Source organism: Hirundo rustica, chromosome 5 (assembly GCF_015227805.2).
Source record: "Hirundo rustica isolate bHirRus1 chromosome 5, bHirRus1.pri.v3, whole genome shotgun sequence".
Lineage (NCBI taxonomy): Eukaryota > Metazoa > Chordata > Aves > Passeriformes > Hirundinidae > Hirundo > Hirundo rustica.
Window position 1 is genome coordinate 31,464,797 of NC_053454.1, and position 21,308 is coordinate 31,486,104.

A 21,308-nucleotide genomic window follows, 5' to 3' on the forward strand; every position below is an offset into this window, starting at 1 on the left:
TCAAGTGGCCAAGCAGAGCAATTTCAATTAAATCCCTTTTCCAAAATTTATCAGGGAACTAATGATGCTTTCTCCATCTCTTTGAATTTCTTATATTCCAATCACTCCTAGCCCTCAGTCTCCATAACCTTGCACTTGCAATGTACATGATTGAGGAACATGAAATAATGAACAGGTTGAAGGAGATGAATGGGGGAAAACTTACTATTTCTTGCAATGTGAGAACTGGAAATAATCAGATGAAAGCTGTATTTCTTCATACAGCAATAAATGGACCTCAGTGCCACAGGCACTGATGGGCTTATGAGGGCTAAAAGAATTTTTTAAAAGGCTTAAAAAACCCACACCAAACCCAATGCTTAAAGGAGGAGAAATTGTCTAACAAAATACACTTGTGGATACAGCCTCACAATCATGACCCTCACAGATTGTGAGAGGATGGATCAAGAGATGAACTGCTGTAATCCTGTCCAAAGGACCTGTTACTGCACGCACATACAGATGCAGAGCAGGGACAAATTACCTGGCTAAGCTGATCAGTGCATTCATGTAGTACAATAATCCTTTATTTGTTTCCTCCCCTCTCTCATTTACCAACACACCTCCCTTCAGTTCTAGCTGTACCAGCCAGGTCAAACTCTCTAACGAGGGCCACTACCCCAGGTGGGAGCCAGTGATCAGAATGGTACAGCATGAAGATGCCAGTGTGGAATGTGAAAGCAGGGCTGATCAGTTCACCCAACCCCATTCTAAATAATCTCACAGCAAATGCACAGCCCTGCTTAATTCCATAGAAAGCAGATGGTAATCATATAAACCTGCACTATCTGAGTTAATTTACCACTATTTCTGCAAGCTCAGGATGTCTATTAGCTCATCATTTCAGCATGAAATGGAGGAGACAGACATATAGACTAGTTTCATCTACAAAATTAGAAAAGTAAAATCTAGTCATTCCCAAGAAGTTCAGTATGCAGCACTGTAGCTCTCCTGTGTCTGAGAGGTAACATTAGATCAGCTCTGACGCCAAGCTTTATTTCGTTGTTACAGCTGTACATGTCTGCACAGAGCACTCTGAGGCTAAAAGACAGGTTTGTGGCTGTCTTCAGTAGCTGAAGGAACAGAATTTTTTATTCTCCCACTGTTTCCAAAATGTTCTATAAATTAATAATTTCTTAGAAACTAAGCTACAAGAAGCAGCAACTTAAGTTGTAAAGAAGTGGGATCTTACTGAAAAGTAAGTGACTATAAATGAGCAACACCTGAAAGCTGTTAATGAAAAGGCTGTTTATATTTTTATTTCTTGTATGTTGGGAATACACAAATACTGTAAAACTTACAGCTTTGCATTTTATAACTGCTAGTACAAGGACATACATAATATATTATCTATTTAAATTAGTGTTACTAAGTTCCTCTTTTTGTCTTAATAAAGTAATTTTTGCACAAAAACACATCTATGCATGATCTAAAAAAGACTCATTCTTCTCTAAATTCAGAAGTGGATTACTGATAATAAAATGTATCAGATTAAATTATACCCAGACTAGTTTTCATTTAAAACAGATTGCAGTAAAAAAGTTTGTTTTGATGGAAAGCTACATATTGGTAAGTGCAAATGTCATCCTATCCTCAAGCAACCTTGTACAAGAATAGTATTTCTAATGATAAAAAGCACTCCCTGCTGTCCAAATCAGCACAGAATATATCACTCTCCTTTCATAATGCAAAACTGAGGGAAAGCTGCCCTCGTTGTGGTTGCCTACCTCCATCTAGTGAGCAGAAGAGGTACATAAACTAACTCTACAACAATAATTAATTGTTTGACACAGATGAATAAAACTTATAAATCTCAGAACTCTGTTACAATTAATTTTCAAGTGGTGAAGGAAGTTTATGGATTCAAAAAAACCAAGAATAGATTGTCTCCAACACACTGAACTATATGTTAATGTGTTTGTGCAAAGGGTGGTAGGATGTGCATCTCATACAGAAACCTGGACAGGCTGGAAGGACAGGATGTCAAGAACAGCATGAAGTCTAACAACAAAAAGTGCAAGGTCCTGCACCTGGTGCAGAATGATCAAAGAGCCCAGTATAGGCTAAGATCTGTGGGCTGAGGTGCAGCCTTGCTGAAAGGGATCCAGGGATCCTGGTGGAACATGGGTCAACCAAGCCCCACTGCAGCAATGATGGCAAATCAGATCCCAGACTGCAGCCACAGGGCAATGGTAGAGGCATGATCATTCCACTCTCCCCAGAGCTTGTCTGACTGCACCTGGAGCACTGTTTCCTGTTCTGGTCTCTACAGTTCAAAAAAGACAGAGAGGGACTAAGAAGGGCCATGAAAATAACCAAAATTCTGGAGAACTTGCCTGGTGAGGACAGACTGAAGGAGTAAGATCTTGTCTTTCTGGAGAAAAGAAAACTCAAGGAGGGTCTCATTACAATATTCCATTACTAAGAGCCATACAAAGAGATCAAGGGGCAAAGGGTGCAAGCTGCATCACAAATAAATTTATCTTGATATGAGAATTTTCTTTTCACAATAAGAACAATTGATCACTGGAACAACCTCTACAGGAACATATCAGAGTCTCCATCACTGAAAGTTTTCAAGACATGATTGGACAGAATGCTAGATAATTTCATCTAGGTTCTCTTTTTCAGTAATGGTTGGACCAGATCCTTTTCTGTGGAAACTAGTGATGCTGTGCCAAGAAGACGCTGGCAGAATTCAGTATTCTGCAGTTCTGCAGTCAGCAAAGAGACGTAGAAGAGTAAGGTGGAAAATATATATATATTAATTAAATCAGTAACATGAGTACTATTTAAAAGAAAAAAAGAACTGCTACTTTGGAAAAAAGGAGGAAGGGGAAGGGGAAGGGGAAGAGGAAGAGGAAGAGGAAGAGGAAGAGGAAGGGGAAGGGGAAAAGGAAAAGGAAAAGGAAACAAGGAAGAGGAGGAAAAGAAAGGAAAAGGCAAAGGATGTGGAGGAAAAAATATATAATCAGCTCTTACTTTGTATCCATAAGCCAAAATCACACCTTTAAACATTCTGCCTGAGTGGGCATGCAGACAGTCTTTGAGAGAGAAAATTTGCTTCATTTGCACAGCGTGGATTGGCAACAGACCCATTTCACTACTGCTACAGCATCTTAGGGGTTAGAGTGGCTCCCTGTGCTAGAGTTATCAGAGTAAAATGACATCCCCCTACACACTATGCCCCAAAGCTTGTGTAGCACACATCATGCAAGAAAAGGCCCAAGGCTAATAGCTGTGTTCTATATTTATCCCTGTGGTCTTATGCTTTGCTCTGTCACCCTAAGAAAACCATGTAAAGCCCTGTGACTCAGATATAGCTGACTGATCAAGCTGCTTGTTGTTACCCCTCACTTCTAGAAGCACACTGTTTATTTGGTGTGTAGTAGTCCTGGCTACACAAGACAGATTCCCATGAACAGAGCAGAACCTACAGGCTTCTACCCTTCTCCTTCATTTGCTATGGCATCCACAATCTGCTTTCAAAGCAGCATTACTTCAATAAGGAGAAGTGAGTAATTAAATCTGGCTAAAAAGTTCATTTGGAAATTATTGCCTCTGGTGCCCACATACAGTAACATAAATCTACTTTCAGACCTGGTCCTTAGGTAAAATCTGTGCCTAAAGAGCTTGACTGATCCCCTAAGAGGAAGATATGGTTTGTTACTAGATTAAGGCTTTTTCACTGACAAGGAATTTAAGAAGGCACTTTATTCTCTGCTTTTCCCACAGATAAATGCCCTTCTCCATAAATTTCATTCCTTTAAGAAAGCAAAATGTGTGACAAACTTGTGACAGTCACTGTCTTGCATGTAACACAAAGTTATTTATAGAAAGCTATGGCAATCAGATGGTTCTGCAAGTTTAATACCAAGGTGAATTCATGGCCTGCTCCAGATAGAGTGTCAATCTTTACCACCCTCACTTAAGCAAGGTAATACCAGCTCAAGGAAAGAGAGTGAATATTTCTCTTAAACCTTTTAAGGTTCTCTGTAGCACCTCAAAACATGACTAAGTGGGCAGACAGACAGACAACAAATACCAGAACCACAGAGCAGCAAGAACCTCTTTAACAGTGTCTATTCAGGTCTGCTGATCAAGCCCACAACACAAAAAAAGGACATCATAATTATCTAACCTCTATTAGTTACAGGAACAGCTTTTCACTTTTCTTTAGAACAACCAGATATTTGTCTCAAGGTACATGCTCTATTTTTGCAATGTATAAGTTCTTTTTAATCAACATTCTCAACAGGATTCTCAGTTACTTACAGCTCAATTATGCAACAAAAAACACTTAACCATTTAATTCCTCAGTAAGCTGATGCCTCTGCATGATTGGCTGGATTGTTCCTGTGAGTCTAATTTCTCTCTACACACACTTCTCCAGGTAGTTCTTCCAAAGTCCAGGCCACTGCTTGCCTCCTCCAGGGTGATAGGATGATTGTCTAGTCGCAAAATTCTCACAAACCAAGCTGCAGCTTTGGGCATCATACACTTATGATCTCCTTATCCCATACCTCATTGCCATTTTCACTGGTAGTGTTGGAGTAGTAACTGTGCTTATGGCACCTTAGCTCACTGAACTCCGGAGTTTCCAGAATTCTGGCACCTTTTTTCAGAAGTATGGGATATAAGATCTAGGTGTTGATGTCTGGAATTTCACAGTACAGATTTCATGTTAAGATAAATGAAGATAAGAATCAAGTTGTGTATTGGCATATCAAGTTGTGTATTGCATATCAAGGTTCTAAAAAATCAGGAACTGGTAAAGGTGAGACTGAACAGGCCAAATACCAGATATCTCTGGTGTCTAAAGTTCTGCTTTGAAGTGTCTGTGCTACCTTACATCTATTGTAGCCCAGGGGCAGTGGTAATGTTCATAAGAAGAGGTGCAGCAGAGTGCCTTCCATAGAACGAGTGCTGTGAATAAAACCACTGATTTTAAAACAAAATTTTATGGGCACTTTTTTATACATTTAAAGAGTATGACATTAATTGAAGTACTGCAGCCTTGTGAATCATGATTTTAAAGAGTTAAGATTTTAGCTAAGGGTTAGAAGCAATTTATATTGATCAAAATGTAAGTTAGATTAGTAAATGGTAAGTTAATGATTATTAGATGCCCAAGCTAGAGCTAACTGTTATATTATGAGCTTGTTTATAGAAAAAGTGGAGTAAGTGAACCATCATAAGAACAGATTGAAACCAGTAAGAACAATGTGCTGGCCATTGGACTTGGTATCAATCAATCACGAAGCAGGGGACCTTGGACAGTGCCAGAGGGTCACAGAGGCCTGATGAAGACTCTCCTGACTTCATCCTTTGAGACCACTGACCCAATTCGAGACCACCGACCCAATTCAAGAGAAGAATTGCGCACACGTGGAGGACTAATAGCCTCATTTTAATAGAGAGCGGGGATGGGAGGTGCTGGGGTTATGCATATGTATTGTATGTAAGATCTTGAAAAATAAATAGAGAGCAAAGAGCCTTGTTCGGGGCAGCCACGCCTTTCGGAGATGACTCCCGTGCCGCCCACCGGTGAATAAACATACCACTTTCTAACTTTAACTAGTTAGAGTGTCTTTGTCCATGACTATATCGGTTTTCAATGACTCACTTGGGTTAAATGTTACTATCTGATACAAAAAATGACAATTTGTTGAAGCTGCTGCTTTTGCAATCAATTTCAAATTTGCATAATATTAATGTGAATGAATTGTAGCACTTAAACTTTTAATACTTATAATGTCTTTAGTGAATTAATCACAGTTATATTGATCTATCCAGTCACTGAATGATGCCAGTAAGTATAATCTTTATGTGATTAGTCTCTGTTACTGGAACAGGCTTGCATTTCAGTCGCATATGACTCTCATGGAGGGAGCCTTTAAAAATAGATTTAAAAATTTCCAACTTACTTACATTATTTTGCTTTAAAATTTGTTGCATGTAATTAATTTTCATCCTATTTCTGCCAGTTTACCTGTTGCGATATTAAGAATAGAGAATTTTAAAAACAATGAGAGTTATATCCTTTCCTCCTCTTCTTCTAACCAAGTGATCTTTTAAATTAGATTTCCCTGACATAATAATAACAATAATTAAAAAAAAAAATTAAAAAGCAACATAGACAACAATCTCTGGGAGAAAAAATGCAAGATTTAAACTATTTTATTAGTTTTAAAAGTATCAGTGATTACAATCAGCTTATTCTGCTCTTACCTAAACTGCACATTATTTCTCAGATTCACCTTAAAATCTATGATACAGATGTTCTAATTGAGTTCAGTGTTAAACAATGAGATCATAGAAATTAATCCACCTGCATGGATATTTTAAAAGTTAATAGGGATTTTGAAAAACACACCCTATTACTATTCTGAATTTCTATGTACCTGTAAGTTTCCTTTGATGGAAAAAGAAAATGCTAAAAGCAATTCAGACTACATTTGTGACCAAATTTCCATTAGAATCATCTGCTTCTAAAAGGTTGGCCATACTCATGAAGACTTGCAGGCATCCCAAAAAGGACAAACTGCAGGGTTGGAAGGTTCTTAAGACCCACAAAACACAAAATTATGTTAGAGACCTGCTGAACAGGTCAGACTTTGCAAAACCCACGGAGATCAATATCTGGAGGCCTATCATTTACACAGCTAAAGTCTTAATCCTCCAAACCAACAAGTCATGTTGAACTCTTTCCATCAAGGTGCTAAGGTATTTCATAAAGCAGTCACAAACGTCACTCCCATGTCAAATTACTTCAAAATAATCAATCTCACTTAGATTTCTCTACCAGCTGCATTTACAATGGACACGTCCTACCCCAGAGAGGTTGCTACATTTCCTGTCCTTCACAGCTTGCCAGGGTCTTGCATTTAAGCTGCTATTTCTAGCTACAAATTCTCTCTTTTCTCCTTAAGGAAGCTGCAAGTTCTTCGATAGTTAATGAAAATCAATCAGACAATCAGACTGTTACCTCTTTCACGTACATAGAAAGCAGTTCTTCAGCTAAAAAAAAAAAAAAGAAGGGGAAAACAATCTTCCAGCTCTTAAAACACATTTCCTAGAAAAATCAAATTCTAATTATAATTTAGCCTCCTTCCAAAGTATGAAAGTAGCTGTTTCAAAGCACCAACCCCTTAGTAAAGAGTTTCTACAAAAAATGCAGTACACATTGAAATTTGTTCTTGCTCTTAATGTTGAATTTAAAGCAGGATTAGGTCTGTGGTATACTACTGAGGCTGATTACGGCACATTTTGACATTCTCATTCTGAGTATATTCATCATAAGATGAACATAGGAAATTTATATTTTCCTATTCCTTCTTTGAGCTTTTTGGACTTCAGGCATTCCTCTTCCTAAGGTTTGTTTGTCCTCCAAGGAATAACTGGTTAAGGATCCCATAGTTCCAAAAGAGTAAACAGCTAGAGAAAGGACTTAGAAGAAAAATCCCCAAATCAGTTAGCCACAAGCACAAACCCAATGTATTAGTAGCTGAAGACTGCCTCATTCTGAGTATCTATCTCACCCTCATCTAGACACTGAAATGATTGAGCATGGAAATGCATTAAAAGCAAAAGATATATTTGAGTTACCAAAATAATGTTTTCAGTATTTCTTCACGCTACTGGTTTCACTGGAATTTTCTATATGGCAGCATTAGCTGTGAGGACAGAGCCTCTCAAGTTTTCTGACCATTTTCTGCCTAGTGCTGCATATTAAGAAAGGGGAAAGAGGCAAGTGAATGTGTGATTAAAATCAAAATACTTTTATTCACCTCAGAAATATTGCCATTTCTTTCTTTTGATGCCTCAGTTTAAAGGAAGGAAAAAGACAAGTGGGTACCTGCTGTTGCACTGCTTTTGTTATCACCACAGTAGCTGCCATAATTGCACTTTCAACGTCTGTGTCTGCCTCCACCGCTGAGACTGTTACTAAAATAATTATAACAGCATTGACTTTTCTAGCCTTTTTCTAAGCCTTGTCTGTGACATGCATTTAAAGTGTTTTACTCTACCTGCTTCCAGGCAAGACCAGGCACTTTCCTTGCAGGGGAGTAACAGGCCCAAGAGAGCTCTTGATTCCTGCTCAACATTTCCAGCTTGAGTGAGGAGCAAGGCAGGGCACAGGAACTACCTGTGCACTTGTCCTCTTCACTGCTTATGAACTGGGCAGGGCACAGCTGAGTCAACACATTCAGTCCCCAGATATTGCTGGTGGCATCAGAGAAATCCCTCTGCTGAGCAAGGGAGAGCTAAGGGATTAGTCTTGGGTACACCATTAGGCATGTGATGAATTGCAGTTGCTGGGTGGAACTCCATGCTAACTCTTAGGTTATGTAATGCTAACTCCATGTTAACACTTAGGTTACGTAATGCCAAGGGTCTGTTTAGGCCCCTAATGTGCAGGAATACAAATTTCAATAGCTAATGACAAAGTGGGAAATTAAAATACTGGGAACATCTCCAGCTTTCTCTGGTTCCTCAGTACATGAGTGATTTTATCTGTGTACCAGACTGCAGTAGCCTTGGGTATATGTCCTGAGAAAAGCTTGAAGTTGCTTGTAACTCTGCAATAAGAGATCCCTAATCCTCTGTTAGGAACCTTCATTAAATAGATATATCTCCCATTTAGAATAGAAGTCATATTTGCTCTTCCAAAATTCACATGCCTTAGACTTCTCATTTTTCCAGCACATGTAGTACTTGGTTTAGTGGTAAACTTTCCTTGAACAAATGATCTTAATGGCCTTTTCTAGCCTAAGTGATGCTAGGTTTCTGTGGTCCTATGGATGAATTCACAGACAAGAGAGAGTAAACTGGCAAAGAAGGTGATATTTTTCTGCTTTGCCTTAATTAAGCTAATAGTTAAAGACCCATGAAAGAGAACAGCTTTGTAAATATTATCCCATAAACAGATAATCATAATTTTGTGCTATTTTACTGTCCAGAGGCACCAGTCGATGACTTGAGAAAATTAAAGAAATTGACAGTTTGATCCAAAAATAAATGAAAATGCCTACTAATTTGTAAATGTTTTGATGCTTGCTTAGAATGAAAATATAATTACTCAAGTAATTTGAAATATTTTGAAAACTAAAGCTTTTTCACTTGGTATTTGAAAGAGAAACCTATAAATAACATGAATATACTTCAATATTTGTGTGTGTCAGTTTTTACATCAGCCCACAAAACTAATCATGTAATTCTGAGATTGGGACAATAGTTCGACTCTTGTAAGAAAGACACCACAGGGATTTTGTTTGCCTAGTTGGCTGGCTTTTTGCAAATCAGGTTAAGCAAAGGAAATGTTTTTCTTTTCCTTAGAAAATAGAAATACAGAGCATGCCATGAAATGGATTATGTGTCAATGGCACACAAAAAAAAATCTACTGACTGAAAGAGCCATACATCTGTAGAGGTCATCATCACACATAGTTGATATATGCTAAGAAGTAATAATCTTTATAAGTGATGTTACTTTAGAGACCATTTATTCTATTTTACATAAGTACAGCTAGTAGAAGATGTAAGCAGTTTGCTGCCCCAACTCTTCAGGCACGAGCTCTTTTACAAACTTGCTCCAATAGGGAGTGAATACTTGTTCAGACTGAGGGATTCACAAGTCATGGTACATTTGGACTTAGGAATTCCTAGCATAATATTTCAACATATGAATATTTATAGGAAAGAACATAAGGTACAGTGAGAAATGACAACTTTTTCCAAACTTCACTGTACATTTTACTTCCTTTTCTTTTTTTGCCAAGGCATTACAAGTGCCTATTAAGAATTTGATATACCTCGTTTCTTTTAGTGCTACTCAGGATTTTTAAAAGACACCTCATTACTCATCGATTGCTGGAACATGAGCACTCACTAGATCAATGTCAAATAATAAAAGTTGCCATAGTTCTGTCTTAGCTGACATGAAAATAACTAATGATTTCATTAACAAAATAGATTAAAAGCAGTGATAATCAGGGACAGCTCATTCTGTAGTGCCATCCATATTGATGCATCTCTGGCACATGAAACAGTAGAAAATTTTGTTTCATGAAATGAAGTTAAAAGAGATTGACATTATCCTGTTTCCTTCAGACACCTTCCAGGGAGCTCCTTCTAACTCTGTTAGTAGCATGTTAAGCCCAATACTACTCTCATAATGAAATGTTATTAACACTATGCATTTCAGTGGTAGATTACCATGAGGTGTCTGAAGGGCTGTTTATTTTAGATTAAATTTCATTTTCCATTTATAATATTAATATAAAACATATCTGGAAGCTTTTTGTTATCTTGAAGCTGATTACATCATTTGTACCTTCTAAGTACCTTCTAAGTATGAAATCATGCATTTTCACTTCTGAGAGAAGCACAGCTGTGTGTCAGGTGCAGAGCTTTGGGATGTGACTAAGAGTCACATATGTACTGGGATCCATGTGAAAATGAAATTAATCCGTGGAAATTAGTTCAAATGGTGCCCATACATTTGGAATGACTAAGGTAAAGAGTAGCAAAGGTCAAGGTCCCAGCATTCAATGAGATACTCACATAGATCATAATATTCTGATTCTAATATATTGCAGCCTCAGATCTGACCTCTTTCAGCCATCATGAGCATGAGTCAGGGGATTGTCTGGGCACAGGCTAGGAGTTCTGCCATACAGCACTGCAATATTAAACAGATTTCTCTTGGCTGCTCTTCAGAAATAAATTAAAATTTGAGATGCAATATAACTTGAAAAAAAGAGTCAATTTAATAATGATAAGGACTGTTCCCTTCTGTTAACTGAGTGTCAGACTAAAAAAAGAGAGCAAGTCATCTTGCAATTTTTAGATAAATTTTGCTATTTTAAAGACCTTGACATCCACAAGAACACTTACAGAGGCAAATATATATATATATATATATATATATAAACCATATGCTACATAATACAATAATAGAATCCGATCCCTAGCAATTTTACTAATTCAGGGTCATCTATTTAGGTATGGATGTTGACACACATTATTATAGTGATATCCACTGGATTCAAAACATTTTAAATTGTCATAAGTTCTTTGGTATAACGCTACTTGGCAAGAGAAGTCCAGTACTTGATGTTTAATATTCAGTATAGCAGAAATGGTCCAAATGTATCTAGCAATGTATCTAAATTATGGCTAGTTACAGAAGACTTTGGTCGATGTGCACTTACGAATTGTTAGCAATGATCAGCTAAATGCAATTTTAAAAAATGTGTTAGAACATTTGCCTTTTAACTTACTACAAGTAAGTCAAGGCACATCTGCTTAGTTTCCATGTGTGCCTGCTGTTATCACTGCAGCAGAGCTATGCAGCAGAGAAAAGGCTAGCACAGAGGCTATGGGAAACCTAAAATGGCTGAGAACATTTTCCAGTTTCTGATCAGAGCAGAAACTGAGGAGCAGTTCTGCATCAGAACCATGTACACTGCAAACCTGATCTTTGACATTAGCAGAAGAAAGCACCCAGCACACTTGTGACTCAGTCTGAGCTGGCTGTACAGGACTCAGTAGCCACTGCCCAACCTGTTTTATTTTGAGTGATGGGAAACCGTATGTGTTTAAGACCTGAGAGCCCCAGGAAATCAGTGTGCAATGAACAACAGTCATCTGGGGAAACACAACTGGGAGAGGCTGGGAATAACCTTCAAACATCAGCAGGGAAGAAACAAGAAAGAAAGAAACTGTGTTAGGAAAATGTAAAAAAATAAATCCACTTGGACCATGTAATGAGGAGGAAGATGCTCCATGCCAATGGTCATCACAGGCCCAGAGAAGGCCCTGAAATGCCCTTGTTTTACTGAAAGAAAACCTAAGTACGATTCAGATGCAACAGTTTTCTCCCCAAAGATATCAGATGAAATAAGGGAGAGCCATTCAGAGCATCAGGATTACAGGAAGCAGCACTGCAGATCAAGAGATAAGCCTGGAAACAGCCAGACTGGCTGAAAGAAAGAATTCACTCCACATAAAGCTCTACCTGCCCTTAACAGATTAATTTTTTTGGAAAACAGCTCCCCATAATTAAATTGAAAGAGGTATTCAGATAAGTCTCACTTTCTCTGCTATGCAACACCATGAACAGCTTGTCCAAGGTCACATAGAAAGGATGAACTGAACCCACCTCTTTCAAGCCCTATATAACCATATATCACTTAATGAACTTACCAGTTGTGACACCAATACTCATCTTGCACTGATGCTACTGCTGCTGCACAGAGACACTAGTTATCACCTTTTGAAAATTTCCCACTTTGTTTCCTTCCTTTAGTTGAATACCACTCTGGCAGTAAAACTCATCTAGGCATGTAGTAACAGGACAAGGGAGAAGGGCTTTAAACTGAGAGTAAGTTTAGATTACATAATAGGAAGAAATTACCTACGGTAAAGGTGATGGGGCACTGAAACAGAGAGGTTGTGGATACCCCATGTCAGGAGTGTTCAAGGCCAAGTGGGAGGGGACTCAGCAACCTGGTCTAGTGGAAGGTATCCACTAGATGGAAGGAGGGGAGGAATGGGATGAGTTTTAAGGTCCTTTCCAACCCAAACCATTCTATGCTGCTTTGACATGTTGGACCTACTTGATTTAATTGGGACTGTTGTCTCTTCATGTTACTAAAATAAACTTAGTTTCACTCAAGGATTATATTGGAAATCTCTGATCCATATGGAATAATCATTATAATTTCAAAAAGTGACAGAAGACACAGCTTGAAGGATACTGAGGACAGGAAACTAATCAAAATTTACATTGCCCTAGCTTGTTATCTCTGTTCTTTGTCAATCACTTTACAATACAGGAAGACATGAGAGCAACCTTGTAATGGATGCTGCCCCTGGTGTTATGCAGCTATATCGTATCACTTGCTTTTCTAAAAATGAGATATTCAGTCCAGCATCCTGAGTGATGTTCTTTAGTGTGAGAAAAAGGTTTCTGCTAGTTTAAACTTTAACACATCTCTAAGAGACAGCTGACTTCACCTTATCTTGAGAAGTCTGCACAGGTAATGGTCCTCTTCCACAGTGTAAGTCACCATTAGATTTTATAAGCCAGAATGGGCTATAAGGTCTTCCAAACAATTTGGGCTGAGATTCCTTATCAAAACACCTTTTGCTCACATTTCTGGCAATGGCAGTTCCTGAAACGAGAACTTTCAAGCAAAAGTCACTGAGCAATATGAGCATTTGAAGTGTTCTGCAAAAGTCAGAAATTAATTTCCCCCTCTTTTTGGGAGTGGATGTATGTGAACCCACTGTACCATCAGCATGTTCCTGACTCATGAGTCTGCCTCCACTAAGGTGAAAATTCCCCCACCCAGCAAAGCTGTAGTGAATTGTACACATCAAGAACACATGGCACGCGAACTGAGGTCAGGGGAGAGAGATGCGCAAAGACTGAAGTTTGATTGTTGTCATTAATGTATAAATATAGGGCACACAGTGAGAAAGTGTCAGTGTATCACAAACTGTTTTTTTTTTTTTTATTATTTCTCTGGCTTTTATAGCCACAGTCACAAGAAATCATAGTAATCATAAGCCTAATATAGGGGGAGAAGCTGACAACTCTCTATGACATCTCAGAGAAAAACTGTTTGCATATATGAAACAAAGATTCAACAAAAATGCAAATAATTGAGAGTATTAACACTGAATTAAAATTTGTATGAAAAGTTTTTTCATATGGGTACACATCATCACATGGGGATTCTGGATGTAGTCAGGGCTTTTAAGTCACATACAGTCTTTTTCTAGTAAAGTAAAAACTGGATGTAGCTACATAAATACTTTTCACACCTACCCAGATAACAAGTTTCACATATTGTCTCTACCACACATATAACCCCACTCAGCATCAAAAATGAAAATAGAGTGAAGATAATTAAATGAGAACATTGTGTCAAAAAGAGACTACAGTAAAAGTAAGTAATTTCCTTTGGAATTCACACCTACTTGAATGTGTAATTTTACACAGATGGAAATTTGCTGAAGTTTTATAAAGAACAGCTCCTTAGTGTTAATCTCATGAGGAACAAAAGAAACACAGTGTGATTTATATGTACAGAAATTAAATCACTAAAATACCGAGCAATAAAAATTTGCATAAGCAGTGGGTTAGTATAGATATTTTACCATTCCTTAGACTTTTGCATGCTGTTTTCAAACCTCTAATCTTTCTCATTTAAACACTCTCACAAGGATAGGACATGCACCAATGAGAAAAAGTGCACTGCAGATCAGAGGACTTGCTTGTCTTTGTCCTTGGTTCATGAAGTGACATTCCGATATTCTTAAGTTCATACCTGATTCATTCTGATCAGCATTTAATAATGCATTTAGCTTTAAGCATATGCTTGAGAAATACTGAATTTACAAAATTTAATTTACATGGTCCTAAACAGAGATGATTTTCCAGCTCTAATCCAAAGTCTCTAAAGTAACAATCAGCTCAGAGAAGTCTGTCCATGACTAGGTCATGCAATGCTCACACCACAAAGCTCAAGTGCGTAGTGTTGTGGAAATACAAGTTCATAGTCCATTTGGAGCAATTTATTTTTTTCTTGCCATTTTATCACCTGTACCTAAAACTGACTGAACTTACCTAAGGCTTTATAACGTCGACATTCTACAAACTATCCCCCTCTCATACAGTTCTCTTTCAAAATCCTGATACTGCAGTTTGACTACTAGAAACAAGAAATCATAGATAAAACTGCCCAAAATGTGGCTTGGCTATTATGTTTCAATTATTTTTCCACACTTTTTCTTTAGAAAGCATTCAGGAAATTTTACTTTTTGATGATGCACTTTCATCCTAGAAGGAAGAGGGGCAAGCAATTAACGACAATAAATAATTGTATTTCAAATTTGCAATCCCAACTATGAAATCAATATAGAGGGCATTAAGAGGAAAAAAAAAAATTATTCTTCCAGAATTAGTTCCTGAAGGTACGATATTCGGTTTTTGCCAATGCACAAAAAATGTCTTTCCTTCAGACCTGACTCCCTCCACTTACTTATATATTTGTTATAGATTCTTCAAAGCCATGCATGTTCACATATGTTGCTATGCTACCAGTGTAATACACATGGTTACCAAGGGAACAGGTAACAGCCCTGTGTGTATGTGTAACATGTCAATAGTATCAACACTCTGAGCATAGTATTAATATATTGTAATGGTTTTAATTTAATAAAACCGGGCGGAAACACTAATTAATGTAGGGGTTTTAGTGTTAATATTTTTGTGGGAGTGAGAGATTAGGAGAAAAATAAACAAAGCAGGCTTAAGCTTAAAAATGAACTGAAAATGGTTTTATTAACACACACTAAAAGAATAGAAGAAAAAAAAAACAAAACAGAATGAAACTTTAAAAAACACAATTCTTTCTTCTTACAAACTATTACCTTTCTTATTAAACAACATAGAAAGACACAACTTTAGATTTTCAGTCAGTTTCACTACTTAGACAAAACTACACATTATCTTAGGAGTAGAGTCCTTCTAAGATCTTTCATGAAGATGTTTGCTACAAGACATAATAGTCTAATGCTGTCACACACCTGCTGCCGCCCGGAGTTTTCGCAGACTGTGATGTTTTATCCGCAGAGCTTCTCAGTGTATTTGGGGTATTATTTACGAATACTTCTTCTTATCTAAAATTATCTTTGTCTCAAAAGGCTGAGACCTCCGTTTTCAACCCAGGAGCGGGGGTTTTCAAAGTTCTCAAATAAATCTCTATTACACCAGTCTTTAATTTTGATTAGAATAGCATTCAACCCAAAATTAATACTAAGAATGCTGTAAAGAACAGTTCATTTCTTCATAATTTACTGTAGAAGAGTCCGGTTAAAAATGTCTACTTCTTCAATCCTATTCCAATATTATTAGTTCTTTCACTTCTCATCTAACTGACTTCATGCAGCGTCTGTTCCATGTATCTTCTGTTTTCTTCTTTCTCTCAAGGAAGAATTGTGCTTTAAAAGTTCTGTATTGCTAAGAAAGGGTTACATTTTTTTGCCTGGGCTTGCAAAGCCACGTGCGCACGCCGAGCTGGTAGAAGAAACCAGCAAACGTCTCTTTTTCCACCCCTCGGTCTCATCTAAGGCCGTCCAGCTCAGAGTTGTTATGGAGCTGCAGGCTTGCTTTCTCCGCTGCCAGCGGTGATTAAGCTGGGCCATGTTTTGGCCCCTTCTGCCGTGGTCTGAGCCCATGGCCCCGTGCTGCCGAGCTGCAGCTGCCCCCCTCCCCTGCCCGCAGCAAGGGAAAGGGGCTCAGCTGGCCCAGGCCTTCCCCGTGCAGGCAGCGGCCCCCAGACCCCGGCCAGGCCCGGCCCCGGCTCTCTCGGTGCGGGCAGCGGCCCCCAGAGCCCGGCCAGGCCCGGCCCGGCCGCCCAGAGAGGCAGCAGAGCCCGACCCGGCCGGGCCTGGCCCGATTACGATGTTACCTCACGGCAAGGCACCAAAGCAAGAGAGTGGGCAGTCTCAGCAGATTAGTTTTAAATGTTCCTTCCAAAGTCGCACTGACACTTCTCATTGGTCAACTTCACTGTCAATATCCCAGCCTGCTTTCTGACAGGTCCTTGTCCTCCTCCCAACCCACGCTACGGTTAGGGCAGGGAAAAAACATTTTACATTTCTCTATATCTAGAAAACAAAATTGTGCTAACCTATGATATCTATAAACTATCGACTTACCTGGAAAAAATTTATTTTTAGACTATGATTTAGTTTTTCAAGTGTCAAATACTTTATATTCAGATGTATTGATAATCCCTTGAGAATGAATAATTTAATGCTACAACTTTTCCATTGCATATTGTCTGTGCCATTTTTGGGCTATAACTAGATATGTTTCAGTAAGTGCTGCTCTCAGTACTAGAAAACCAAGACATCAGTTCACAGTGCAAAGTATTCACGGAAGTGCTAAGAGAGGAGCAGTTTATGTATTAACCAGTTATTTATGGCATCCCTTGAAGGATTCTTAATCTCTGTAATCACATTTTTGAGAGAGGAAAGCAAGCTATTAGTTTCATTATTATCTCTTTGAGCCATTACAGTGTTCTGAACAAACCTCTGCTAAAAGAAATTCCAAAGAGGCATGCCAGGTGCCCACCAAAGCCGCTTGATGAGTTCCCTCCTCATCTGGACAGGGGAGAGAAAATATAACAAAAAGTTCATGGATCGGTATAAGGGCAGGGACAGATCACCCATTGATTATGGTCATGGGCAAAGTAGACTTCATTACCAATCAAGTCAGAGTATAATAATGATAAACAAACCCAAATCTTAACAACCCATCCCCCTACCTCTTCCTTCTTTCTTCAGGCCAAACATCACCCCCAAATTCTCTGCCTCTCTCTGTCAGTGGCACAAGGGTTAAGGAAATTACTGCAGTTCTCTTTTGACATAATTTTGTCATCTCGATCATCTAGTCAAACCTCACTAAACACATTGTACAATTTTGGCTTGCATTCCTGGAAATAGCTCAAAATAATAGCCAAGTTCTGAGCCTTGAACAAGTAGAAATATGGGAGTGTCATAACACTGTGAACCTGTGAATCTGTATATGCATCCTTATCTCCTGTGGAATAATGAATTTCTTTTCTGTAGTTAAGAAAGAAAGGTCAACTATCAACTTTGTACAGCTACAAAATGACTGCCTGAGTCTCCAGGGAGATTCAGCAAATATGGGACAATCAGGGCTGAGAGTACAGTGTGAAAGCACCTTCCTTCTCAAGGCAAACACAGAAGGAGAGGCTTGTGAAAGTCCGTCAATTTGGCAGGCTCTCACTACAAGAAGTTTTAAGGTAGTGACTAGGGAATTATTGGCAGATCTTTCAGATCTGCAGAATCAAATGGAAACAGAGAAATAATTTGATGACAATATGGAAAAATCAAATCTATATATGTTCTAAACCAGATGGTCATTCATTTGCAGAAGGGGCACACTTCCCACTACCTCAATGAAAGTGTATTTATTACAAGTCTATTTAGTAATATTTTTGAAAAGAGGAAAGATATCTGACTGGATCATAAGTGTCTCCAAGTAGTGACTTTTATTTGTCACTGCAGATTTGGGTTATTTTACACATTTCATTACATACTGAAAATAAAGAATACACTACCAGGACAGAATTGTGGTGGAAATGACTGTTCAGAAAAACAGCAATTCCAGGGAAAACTATAAATACTCAGGATATCTCTGAATGATGAACTATGTGTTCAATTCTTAATTATACTGAAAGATGTTTGAAAACTCATCTCACTTGTATCTGTAAATTTCAGGATTGCTTCAAAAAATTTGCCCAGGCTCCAAAATATTCCCTTTGACAAATCCATTAAATAAATCACCATCCAGAATTTGGTTCTTGATCCATCTGTTCCAGACACACAGTTTGAGACAGCTGCAAATTCTGCTCAGAGATGAACTATGCTCTCTTATTTTTGAGATGGGTTTTCACATACCTGAGAAACATACAGATGTCTAAAGGATAGCAAAAGTAGCAGATCAACAGAAAAAGGCTGTTAAAAAGGCTGTTGTCAGCTCTATCTGACAGAAATTACACCAAATGGAAGATTTGAGACTCTGTCTGGCAGAAACATAAGTGAATAATTCACTCGTTAGCACTACATTCAGTAGGTAATTTAAATGCCACAGGTGGGCTGAGTGCTTTCCAATGCATACGTGAAAAATCAGTAAGTCTTCACAGAAACAAGCAAGCATTAGCCTACGCAATTTTACCCTCTAGAGCAATTTTTGGATGTTTTATATAAATAGAAGGAAAGAAAGCTCTTTACAATGGTGAAGTAAAGTGATTATTATAATCAAAATATACAGTGGATGTGACATTAGCAAGAAGAATATTTTAGAGAGTTTGTTTATAATTTAAATAAATCCTGTGTTGCTTTAAATCAACCAGGTGGCAATCTTCAAGATGCACTGCAGACACCATAGAATTCACAATAAAAACAAGGATGTGTATCAGATGCAACTCCTGGCTTTGGATCCCATTTCAGTTCAGCAAGCAGAAAATGATTTCAGAATTAATTAGTAGTGCCTGCACGCATTCTTCAGTTAAAAAAAGGAAATTACCAAGAGGACAGGGTTTTAACAGCTTTATGCAGGTTGACAGTCACCACTGAATTTGTGGAGCAAATTGCTACAATTTCCATTTTGTTTTGTTGATGTGCTATTCCACAGCCTTCTGACTTTTACAGACTTTCTCTATTAAAATGATACAGGTGTTTAACCACAGGTAGTCAATCCCAAAATGTTCTACCTTATGAAAGAGATCATTAGGTTTTGATCAGTGTGTGAACACACATATAACTGTAATTAAGTTAAAAAATTCAACAGTCTCTGATCCCTCTCAAACTGCCTCTTAGGAAAATAAGCAAATCCCTACAGATTATTCAAGTAAAGGAGGTTTTCCTTTAAGACCATTGTACCACACCAAAAAGAATACCAAAAGGCCATTTGGAAAAATGTGAATCTAATCCAGAATTCTGATTTTCAGGGTATTTGGCTGGGAGAAAGCAATCCCAAACTTGAGGCTCTGCTGCCTGGACAGCTGATCAGTTACATTAAAGCTCTTCACTGATGAAGAAGACAGAAGAGCTCCCTGTCCAAGGCAATTTTCTGTCACCCACTCCTCAGGTGAAACTCAGGAAGTCCCCGGACTTCCTCGATCTGGATGACTCCAGCACACAGGCTCCTTTCCTCCTCCTGGTTCTTTGACCGCAAACATTCAAAATACCATTTCAGGAAAGTGGAGAAGACATCACCTCTGTCAGGCAAAGGAGGAATTAGGCATGAGGCTTCTGTCTCCAACAGCAGCAACACACACACACCTTGGCGCCAGTTTCTAAGAGCACAAAGCTGACCCCCACAAGAGTACTCCAACTTGCACACACAGCCTTTCCTTCTCTGCCCTGACAATCTAGGAGGATAGGGAAGAGAGGCATAAGAGAGGCACAACTGAGCAAAGTGGCACAGGCGTTTATCTGCCTCCTGGAGCTGCCCACCTTATTTCAAACTCATCCCTTTCATGCCTTCCTTCATTCTTCTGCTCTTTAGGGATTTGCAAGCTGTTCACATGATCAATCCATTGCATGGCTTTTGTTTGCCTTTGGGAACAGTATAACGGTCTTGCCTTGCACCCCTCTCAGTATATCTCTATTTTTCATCCCTCACTTAGGCACTCTCCCAAGGTTGTAGGAAATCAAAGTATTCCCATGAGTCAGTGGAGTGGAATGGGATGGCAGGTGCCCTGGAGCACAGAGAGGTTGGGTTGGACTACCTAGGGTAGTGAAACACGGACAAAGCCCTTTGGTGTAGTGAGGACCCAAGCTGTGCCTTCAAATCCCTAAAACTCTGCGGCCTGGGTGTTCCTCCTCCATTTCATGGTCTTGCATAGGAACTGCATCAGCCATAAGTAGTATCTGGCACTGCTGGCAGTAAAAACAATGGAGAGAGCAGCTGAAACAGCTTCATATTTTCACCTCTTGAATGGTTTGTTGAGATAGTGACAAAAGCGCCCTGGAGGATAGAGAAACCACTTTAGTGAAGAACTGTATTTTCAAGGTCAGTGATGAAGTTCCAGAATATTATATTATGAAAACAAAGTGAAAAAGAAAGATGTAGAAATATACATAGTTCACTCTGTGCCAACGAGGACAAAACTCTTTATTGAAATCATAACAAAGGGGTTAATAAGCTCTACAAAATGCTACATACTTTTCAGTTGAATGCATCATTTGAAAGTTTAAGGGTGAAATATTATCCTGGAAGATGTTCCTGAAAAATTCCCCAAAGCAAGGAGAAAAAAAAAAATAAATAAATAATAATAATAAAAAAAATATTAGTTATTTGTTGCATGGTTTGAACTGCTGCAATCACTTAAGCATTACCCAAGAAGCAGCCAAGCACTGCACAAGTCTGTGTGCTAGTCATTCTAGTCCTACATGGCACCTGGGCTCAACCTTATTTTAGATCCAGAGAAGAAAAAATTGCAGTAAGTCACTTCCACAGTGCTATAGATAAGCTTTTATTACTTTGTCTGTGGGTAACCAGCACAAATAGCATAATACAAGCATGACAGTGGTGAACCAGACAAATTATACATTTGCATCTTGACGTCAAACTTTCATTTTGTAGAGCATTTTTAAATATCCTAAGTATGATGCTTAAGAACACAGTATTTTTTTCTTAGTGACTTTTTCTTGTT

General features: G+C 38.5%; 1 protein-coding gene across 1 annotated transcript in view; it reads right to left on the minus strand.

Annotated features, from left to right (window-relative positions):
- Positions 1-4,893: 4,893 nt before the first annotated feature.
- LOC120753014 (coagulation factor XI-like) overlaps positions 4,894-21,308 on the minus strand; it is a 58,437-nt gene continuing 42,022 nt past the window's right edge. The window contains exons 14-16 of the mRNA XM_040064867.1: positions 20,529-20,620; positions 14,872-14,893; positions 4,894-4,965 (exon numbers count right to left, since the gene is read on the minus strand). Of these exons, the coding sequence (XP_039920801.1) occupies positions 4,894-4,965; positions 14,872-14,893; positions 20,529-20,620 (186 nt within the window). The remainder of the gene's footprint in view (positions 4,966-14,871; positions 14,894-20,528; positions 20,621-21,308) is intronic.